Source organism: Charadrius vociferus, unplaced genomic scaffold (assembly GCF_000708025.1).
Source record: "Charadrius vociferus isolate BGI_N301 unplaced genomic scaffold, ASM70802v2 scaffold38, whole genome shotgun sequence".
NCBI lineage: Eukaryota > Metazoa > Chordata > Aves > Charadriiformes > Charadriidae > Charadrius > Charadrius vociferus.
In genome coordinates this window covers 3,190,105-3,200,247 of record NW_009650176.1, presented here as the reverse complement: position 1 = coordinate 3,200,247, position 10,143 = coordinate 3,190,105, and the positions used below count along the sequence as shown (strand labels likewise).

General features: G+C 42.0%; 1 protein-coding gene across 1 annotated transcript in view; it reads left to right on the top strand.

Moving 5' to 3' along the window:
• Positions 1-10,143, top strand: part of DOCK1 (dedicator of cytokinesis 1) — a 304,390-nt gene that overhangs the window by 256,477 nt on the left and 37,770 nt on the right. The window contains exons 40-44 of the mRNA XM_009892748.1: positions 1,297-1,401; positions 5,730-5,871; positions 6,072-6,150; positions 6,435-6,519; positions 8,190-8,276. Of these exons, the coding sequence (XP_009891050.1) occupies positions 1,297-1,401; positions 5,730-5,871; positions 6,072-6,150; positions 6,435-6,519; positions 8,190-8,276 (498 nt within the window). The remainder of the gene's footprint in view (positions 1-1,296; positions 1,402-5,729; positions 5,872-6,071; positions 6,151-6,434; positions 6,520-8,189; positions 8,277-10,143) is intronic.

Below are 10,143 nucleotides of genomic sequence, written 5' to 3'. Positions count from 1 at the left end.
CTGTATCCGTTTTTGGAGCAGAAGTCTGAATTTGAACTTTGTACATTGTAGATGACAGCCAATAATACCGAGTTAGGTATTTTTCACCATTTCTTTTGCAAAGTAAATCTGTCATTGTTTACATTAAGTGACATAATTACAGGCAGTGGTATAAACCAGGTATGGAAATGGAGGTTTCTCCCTCTACTAATAGGGAAAATTGGGAAAAACTTCCAATTCTCAGGTCAAACAACGGAGTTTATCAGCTTTTTATTTATGAGACACAAGAAACTGAGAGAGATGTCACAAAAATTAGTACTGGTGTGCATTGGGCGTTCGTCCTTCATAAGGCAAAGATCAAAATTCGCACTCCGGTGTGAGTCGGGTCTCACATACCCCATCGGCTTTTCTTATTGCTCTGACTGAATAGCATTAGCATGCTAGTGCTTCTTTCCCCCCCCCACTATAAAATTTAAGAGTTTTTTGTTTCTTTCTGTTCTCCCAGTTTTCTCTTTTGTGCAAGCAATATTAAATATTAGACTCTAAGACAATTCACAGCTGACAAAATAGTTTCGCTACAGGTGAACTGAGAAATCCACGGCAGATCTGGGTCTTCGTAGTCTTCTTGCCATTTACTGTTATCTATCGTAGGGGAGCAGTAATAAACATCCCTTCAAATCAGAATTCATTCTCTTACAGAAAGTAATAGGCTCAAAATAAGTTAACGAACAGATCGTCTGAAGCTGCACATTTGTTATTATTTCATCATTTGAGATAAAGAAGGATTCCGCTTCAAAAACAGATGGCATCTGACATGTGTGTGTTTATTCCAAAAGTTATATTTTGCTGCAGTTCTCAACTGCATGCTTTCCATATGCAAATAAAGAGTTGTAAATATGGGGAAGAAAAAAAAAAAAAAGTAGTAGAAAAATGTAATGAAATGTAACAGCCAAAACCGGAAAAGTCAGCCCCATGGGGATGAGGTGGCTTTGGCGGCGCGGGCTCCATCAGTCCCGTGTGTCGGCGTCGGCAGTGTCGCAACCAGGAATTCAGACTGCCTTGCAAATTCTTGCCCTTCATCAGACTTGAGGTATGGGATGTGGAACAGTCAGGTTCACCAAGATGAGGTTAAAACCCGGGGCTGCGAAGTCTAGTGTTACAAAATACTGGCATGTATCTGATGGAGAGGTGAAGAAAAAGGGGCAAATGAAACATGTGCATCTCTAAGTTAACCAGTCTATCCCTGTACCCAGTCACTGTGGACACTGGAAGTCCTTAAGGTTTAGGTCATTAAAGTTCCTCCTATTTATTTTACAGAGAAAACAAGCCCAGTTCTACGAAAACATTGTGAAAGTGATAAGACCAAAACCAGACTACTTTGCCGTTGGATACTATGGCCAGGGATTTCCGACCTTCATACGGGTAAGCGTCTTTTTCCACTGACGACAGCAAGGTTTCTTGCTTCGGAAATTTCCCTCGGTTGTAGAAAAAGTACATTATTCTATGTCTGTGCGTTATTTACAATCTGCCAAACATTGACGGTTAGCTTTTACGTGTATGAAACAAACATTGGGTTTTCCTTTCCAATTTCTAATATGGAATAGTTGAATTTTAGTAGAGAAGCTTTTTCTTCAAACATATCCGATACTTTATACTTCTTCAGGTTATCACTAGAAATGAAGATGTACCACCCAATCCATAAATCATGGTAATAACCAGCACTGTCTGAAATGGTGACATTTTTGCCTGACGGGTATATATAGATATATGAGTGTGGTAGAGAAGCCTTTTGTATGTGACCATGTTTTCATGTGAGTATCCTTTCCAGCGTAGTCACTGAAATGAAGCCGGATATCAGAGATGTGTGCGATACCTTTAAAAGCAATCTGTTATCATTGATTTTCATGAGTCATGTGTCGATTTGTAACAGATGTCATTTGGTTGATGCCGGTCATGTAAGTCAAATAACATTTTAGACTTTTTTCCACTGGTACCAGGATGGCTATGGGGTTGCGTGAGTGGCTAAAGAAGGGTGGGGGTTTCGCACATCTGAATTGCATCTGCATCGTGATTCTTTGGACGCTGGCGCTTGCCAGTCAGTGACATGGAAATAACCCATCAGCCGTTTAGCCGCTGTGCTGCTCCTGTCTATCTTAAGAGCTGTGGATTTCCAGTTCGGAAAGAGCCTCTCTCCAACCCCCTGTGGAAGAGTTACAGTAGGTTAAGGCAGTTCAAGAGACAGAAGAATAAAATTATTACTGTTATTCTCAGATTATTCTCTGAGTCCCAGAAACTCAGAGAGATTTAGTCTGGTAGTAGGTTTCCTCCTGGAAATACTCATTTAGGAGCCGAGTGCCTGGTTGTAACTGAGTGATCCCAGGTTAACTCTCTGAGATGACACCATAATAAATACCAGGAACAAGCCCAAGCCTATGCTGAAGCCCAGCTCACTGGATAAATCCAGCGAATGCCAGCTAAGCTGGTTTTCTCAGGTTACGTGTGGTTGGCTGGTCTGACGTGATGTATTAGAAGCGCGTGTAAAATACATGTTTATGGTGCATTGCGAAGAAACAAACATATGGTGATTTCAGAAAAGAGTTGTCTTAGAGCGACCGTCCCTTAAAGAAATCTTATGATCAGATATGCAGACAGAAACTTGAAAAGTATTTGAAGCAGGACAGAAAGGCTTTCAAAAATCCCAAGAAATAAAACTCAGGTGTTGATTTGGTAAAAGCACCTTTTCCACCGAATAACTAAAGCCCATGTGAAGAAACTGAAATTCTTGAATTGTCCCAAGAAGCAGGGAATGTGTGTGGCTTTTCATCCACCCTGGGGTACTGTATGCAGGCGTGCTTGTACCGCTTGTGCCTGCTGAGAAGTGCATCGAATTATCAGTTCTTTGCAGCTGGAAGGAATGAAGCTGACCCAGGGGGTTCCTGCCAGGCTCAGAGTTTAAGTTGCAGTATCCACTGTGTGCAGACCTTCAAACAAAAACTGGGAGATCACAGCATCCCAGACTGTTGGGGGTCAGAAGGGCCCTCTGGAGCTCCCCCATCCCACCCCCCACCAGAGCAGGGGCACCTCCAGCAGTGGCACAGGACGGCGTCCAGGCGGGTTTGGGATGGCTCCAGAGGGGGAGACTCCCCCACCTCTCTGGGCAGCCTGTGCCACTGCTCTGCCGCCCTCACAGCAGAGAAGGCCCTCCTCAGGTGGAGATGGAACTTCCCATGGTCACGTTTGTGCCCGTTCCCTCTTGTCCTGTCACTGGGCACCACTGGAAACAGACTGTCCCCATCCCCCCGGCACCCTCCCTTGAAGGATTGATCAGCATTGATGAGATCCCCCTCAGTCTTCCCTTCTCCAGACTGAACAGCCCCACGTCCCTCAGCCTTTCCTCATCAGAGAGATGCTCCAGTCCCCTCATCATCTCCGTAGCCCTTTGCTGGACCCTCTCCAGCAGTTCCCTGTCCTTCTTGACCCGGGGAGCCCCAAACTGGACACAGTGCTCCAGCTGTGGCCTCACTGGGGCAGAGCAGAGGGGAAGGATGACCTCCCTCCACCTGCTGGCCACACTCTTCCTGATGCCCCCCAGGATGCCATTGGCCTTCTTGGCCACCAGGGCACATTGCTCTCGTATGTTGGCCCACTGTTTGGTCTCCAAATCATGGCTGGTCAACTCGTGCCAAAGAGACTCTGAGTGTGCAGGAAGGTGGCAGTATCATCGGTACCCCGAGCTGCCCCAAAGCCTGAGAAATGCCATTCTGCAAACTGGCGGAGCCGTACGTTAGCGACAGAGGCAAAGGCATGATGGTGTGCAAGCTACCGTGGGTATCAAAGGCCAACTCCGAAGAGATGCGATGCGGAGAAATTAAGAATTGTTCTGGTGTTTGAAATACATGTAGAGTAACATATGTGCAGCAGCTTTTATCAAGCATCAAACAGCAAAAAATGTTTGTGGCATGTTAAGTAAAAAAGCTTTAACAAGATTTTTGTGAAATGCTTCTTAATAATTTATTAAGTTTTTAACAGGCAAAAAATATTTCATATCCATTATGAAAGAGTCACTGTTAAGATTGACCAACCCACCCCTCTAGAAAATGTTTAAATTAATATTTTATGATATTCTTATAGGGAAGACTTGGCATTATCGGGAGTCTTCAAAACGATGAACGTATGATAAAGTCACTGTCAGCTTTGCAGAGGGGGGTGTAGCTGTCAGTCGTGAAATTTTGTCACGCTCACCGTCACTCTCAACAGAGCGCACGTTATCCTGTAGGAATGTCGGGAATGGCCACCGATCCAGCGGTGCTCCGCAGAGAGGGGCTGCCCTGGGCGAGCGCGGGGGGTCGCCGGGGGTCAGCCTGCCTCTGCCTCGAGACACCCAAAAATGCCGGGAGCACAACGCCGCCTTCCCGTGAAGCGCTCTGTTAAGCTGAATAGTTAAAGGGACACAGCGCAGAATAGTGTTAATCTGATATATTAATATCGAAGGGCCTTTTCTCTTCACAACTGAACGGGGTTTTTGTGTAAGCGCAGGAAAACCCTTACCGTGCTTTACAAAAACCTCGTGGATTGGTCAGTTTGTAAAAAGTGAGCGATAAAAACTCTGAAAAACAGGTTATTGAGTGCCTTGCTGACTGAGAAAATCCTCAATACAAGCTTTTTCTCCATTGCGGTTTTTCCTGTGAATTACAGTTCTATATACATGAATTACAGGTATAGATACACTTGTTAGGCTTCTGCCCTTTTCCCGTTGTTTTTTTCCGCAAATAGAGTGCGGAATAGAGTCCTTTCATCTACTGCGCATTTCAAAAGGCGCCATTGCTGAACTAAACCCAACTGGGCAAATGTAAACTATTTCAATCTGCTACCCCAAGTCATACCCTTTTCCTACTAAGTGCTGTGCAGTTTTTTCACCAGGTGTTCATTTTGAGATGAGTAATGAGGTTAAGCATATTCAGACGCAAGTGTGACGTTCACATCGAACCTGACTTCAATGTTTGATCAGTTAAAAAGATGCAAGTCGTCTTTTACATTTTTCTTTAGAATTTAATGTGCTTTTTCAGTATATAAATGGACTGTATAAAATACGTCTTAATTTTTGTTATTGTTAAAAGAAGAAACCAATACTTAGAAATACAATATACTTAATTTAAAAGTTATGCTGTGTGGAGACATCTGTACAAAAATATCATAGACTAATGTGAAGTCTAGGGTGTATCCATCTTTCTGAAAGAGTCAGTGATTTTGGATCTCCCTCCTAAAATTAGCATCGTTTTCTGGTTATACATTTTTTTTCTACTCTTGCTTGCTCACCTCAATGCCTTTTAATAACTGTTTGGATATAAAAAGCCTAATTCTGTTTATTTACATCCATTCCACCATTAGCTGTGGAAGGTGGATAAGAGGAATTACAGATTTGGGTTTGGTAGAAGACATGATTGTCTTAATAGATTTTCAGATGGTGCCTATTTTATAGATCCTTGAAATCATGTATTTGGATCCCGTTGAATTTAGTGTGGTCTGTACAGATGCCTACAGGTAAGCGCGTGGTTAGTGATCTCAGTCCTGAACTGGAGGTAAGGAAACGCATTTGGGCTTTATTGAATTGGCTTAAAATATTTGTAAACTATTGATTATGTCATAGTTTGAGGAATGTAAAATTTCTCACTTAACAGCGTTGGAGTCGACATTTCTGAGATCCCAGTTTGTTACTGGGGTTACGTTTTCACCTCTCAATTTGTTTCCAGAACAAAGTCTTCATTTACCGGGGAAAGGAGTATGAACGCCGGGAAGACTTCGAAGCGAGGTTATTGACTCAGTTTCCAAACGCAGAAAAAATGAAAACGACATCTCCGCCGGGCGATGACATTAAAAACTCCTCCGGACAGTGTATCCTTCAGTTGCACAGCGGCTCCTGCAGCTGCACAGATGGAGGATTTACGGCCAACACGAGCAGGAGACTATTGCACTTCTGCCTTTACGGGTGTAATACGTGAATTTTGTTGCTCTGTCCTTTCTTCGCCTTCCCCTTGAGCTGCCTGTTCTGTGTGATTGCAATTCGCTTTTCAGTTCTTAACCCCAGAATTCAGATATTCAGTGCTTTACTGTAAAGCCAAAACTGGATTTACCGTCTAAATTTCACAGGCCAGTGTCAGAACAGATCGTGAGGTGAGTTCGGGTTGGGTTTGCGATTTTATCAGTCTCCTTTATAACACTGAAACTATGTCTTCTGGTTGTATAACGAATCTGTACACAGCCAAGGAGGGCAGTAATTGCAAGGACATTCCATGGCTATTCTTAATATTAGCAGAGATTCCATCCAACCCTCTGGAAAACAGTCATCCCATAAGCATTTTATAGTTATGCATAAACTCATTTTCTAGTACTAGAGTTTAACAGCGATTCCTAAACAGATGGTGTTTGGTTTTGATTGTGCTTTTCCCGTTTCTCAGTTTCTATAGGGTGAACGAAGTCCAGCGGTTTGAGTATTCGCGCCCTGTTCGTAAAGGAGAGAAAAACCCGGACAATGAATTTGCGGTAAAAAAAAAAAAAAAAAAAAAAAAAAGAAAATAGAGTATTTGGGGGTTTTGCTTGTTTATTCCCCTTCATTTTGAGAATCTGAGTCGTTATGTTTTGGTTGTTGAAAAATAAATCCTAAGTTTAAATGTGATTATTTTTCATGGAGATTCAGTTAAACGAGTCTACCGTGTTCTGGTTTATACCAGTAAAAAAAATGGGCACAGTTGTATTTATTTTGTTAAAACCCAACTATTTTGAGAAAGAAGTTTAAATGGTTATACCTGAAAAGATTGATGTCTCTTGCCAATACTTGTCTTGCCATGAAGATCCTAGCCAGGCATCTTTAAAAAAATCTTTTTTGCAGCAATACCTTTTTTTTTTTTTTCACCTTTTTTTTCTTTTTAAACCTTTTTTTTTTTTTTTACCAAACCATATGTTTCATGTACTGGTCAATAAAACTCCCTTTGAGCACAGCTTGTATTCATCAAAACGTTTACAACAGGTTACATCAAGTTGATTGCCTTTTTTTTTTATAGACACCGTTTTATTCACAGGGGTTCTAGTGGGCGCAGATAGTAGTAAAGTAGTAGTAGTAATTAAAGTAATAAATTAATGCATCATATCTTGAGTGAAAAACTTGGGTTTCTGTGCAGTAGCAGGCTCACATCAATGTGCCAGTAAATACTGAGTATTTGGTTTCCTACAGCTGAGACTGGATATTCGTTCGGAGACTCCTTTAGTGTCTCTGGCTTCTCGTGGTGGCTCCTATATCAAAAATTGCTAATTTGCTAATCTCCGTGGGTTCAGCTGAGGAGGCAGGAAACCCTCTTTTTCTACAATGGTAATGCTGGAGAGCACTGGGGTTAACAATATGGTTTGGGTATAGAGAAAAAAAATTAGGTATATCTAAATCACTCTGAAAGCTCTTCCTCTGTTAATGGAAGATGGAATAAACAATTCTATTTTAAAAAAAAAAGGCTCACAATAAATAAGATGAACTACCAACATACACCGGTTCGAACAAAATCAGATCAAGAGGTGCTTTGACATTGGTTGTGAACCACTGCGCGCATGTGAAGGCAGAGATATTAAATCGCCTATCCTTAAATTCAGACCAGCAGGGAGATGTTACAGTAGGGAGATGCTGCAGTTCACAGCTCAGGTGAAATCACAGGATCACAAATCCAGGTGGGGACCTCAGGAGGGCTCAGGTCCAACCCTGTCCCCGGCAGGGCCAGCTCCGGGCTGGGACCCGGCTGCTCCAGGCTTTCCCCATTCAGGTCTTGAAACGTCCGCGGACGGGGACGGCGCAACCTCCCTGGGAACCCGTCCCTCCGCTCCTCTGTCCTCCGGGGGGAGAGGCTTTTCCTCGAGCAAGATGTTGTCATTTTGTGGAGTGTGGTCCTTAAAAGCTCTCGTGGGATAGATGACAGTCCAGTACAAGCGGTGGATCTTCTACCTGGTGTTCTCCTTTGGTAGGAGAGCGGCTGTTTTCTACTAAATCATATATCAGATTTAAATCGGCACTGCTCCATCATCTCCCCAAACAGATACCGTTTGAAATTTCCCCCTGGATTCATAACGTCCGTGGTACTGCCATTCCTTTTCCCGATGCTAATGTTTTAAGGCTTTGCTTAAGATAAAAAAGCTATCAATCTGATAAGGTGATGTTTATGTTATATTTGCAGAACATGTGGATTGAGAGAACCATCTATGTGACAGCGTATAAATTACCCGGGATTCTGAGGTGGTTTGAAGTCAAATCAGTTTTCATGGTAAGATCAATTTGGCTTTATTGAGATTGCGTAAAAGAATGGGGCTCTTATACAGCCAGGGAGCATTTATATTGCTGTATGGCTGCGTTTCAGTCCTGTGAACAAGCGATCAATGGGGCTATATCTGGCGTCCTAAGACAAGGGGACGGGCTTGCTGAGAATGCTGATTATTGACTGAGGGGGACTGAAGTGATGCTTTTCCACTCCTGAGAGAGGGAGATGCCGGCTGGCTCTTCCAGCCCTTTAGGGCAAGGTCCGATCGAGTGCTTGAAGCGCTTTTATAAAGTGTTCGTGGCTTTCAGCAGGTGAGCCGTTACGGCCCGTGGCGTGTCCCTAAAATGAAGAGGTGGTATAGCGGAACCCTGCTACGTCAGATTGAACTTTGGATAAGAGCATTTTGGTATTTTAATTGTAATTTATTCAAAATATACCACAAATGGAATGCGTTGTATGTGTCTGCATCTCTTCTCTACTTATCGTTTGTGATTAAAGGTTGTTTTTGTTTCTTCTCCATAGTTAGCCAAAATATACCCCAGCAACCTCACAGAGCAACTCCAAATTACGTATTTCTCTGTTCTGCCATTTAGACTGTTTAGATAAGACATATCCATTAAACGCCTTTAAGATTAAATTATTCTTACGCAGCTGTAATTTTTAAGTGGCAATAAAAACATTGTTACTGCGGTTTTTAAATCTCTCTTGTGAGGCTTATTTTTAAAGGAAAAGAACAATTTGCATATGATTAATTAAAACCTTTTTCATTGCTCCATTGAGGTTATGTTGGACAGTTGTATTTCGATGAACAGAAGTAATGCAGAAAATTACTACGGTATCTATAGTAACAGAATATGAATGTGATGTTTGACAGTAACAGGCAGCTGAATAAAACACATTGAATTTTTAATGAATTTTGTATTTTCAATATAATCCCGATAGCAAAGATTGTGTTCATCTTCATGATTGCAAAAAGCGTTGTTTATAAAGGCTGGCAAATCTGATGAAAGTCTCTTCTCTGTCCGAGTTAAGAGCAGAGCCTGACAGGCTGCTTTATGCAGGCAGTTTGTATACACGCACCTTTAACGCTGTGCTTGTCATCGAAATGTGCATAAATCCTGGGAGAGCACTTTCTGTAAGCTTTTTGTAAGTAAGGATTATATTAGTCACGTAGCTGAAAAACGATACCAGAACAGAACTTAATATTATGTGGGAAGACGGCAACGGATAACTTTTGCCCTCGCCCCGGCATACTTACTACAAAATTGGTATTGACTTTCCTCGAGATTCCTGTCAGCTAAAGCGCTGGAAGCGCCATCACGAGGTTTACATCCCTGTAATGCTAAGTTTTGATTAGGGATACAGATATTATTGATGTTTTACTAAACACGATGAGTTAAAGTACCTCCACACGTTTCATATTTTATTGATGGAACTAGAATATCTTTAAAGGAAGAGGTGAGATCATATGAAACCAGTGCTGGGAGAGAACTGAGTAATTTAATAAATGCAGTGTCTTATCTTACATAACGCATAGGAACAGGCATAATTTCCTTAAATCTGTTTGCTTTTTGAATTCCTTCTGAGTACTTTTACCCGAACCTTTTCAATCTGCTCATTATCTGCAAGGAATTTGTTGTACACATTCATTATTCGGTACCTGATTTCTTTTAGCTGGACACAAGTAGTTGTAGGGGAAGAATTTGCTGAGGCCAGCCAGCAAATTAAAAACTGGATTTTGAATTGCACTTGGTTTTAAAAAAGTACAACTCCTAATCTCTGTTTTGGTGTGATGTGTAATTTTTTAGTGTCGCAAGCGTAGCAGGAGTCCATCATTCCTTTTTGCCCTGAATAGATTGTGTGGCGTCCAGAG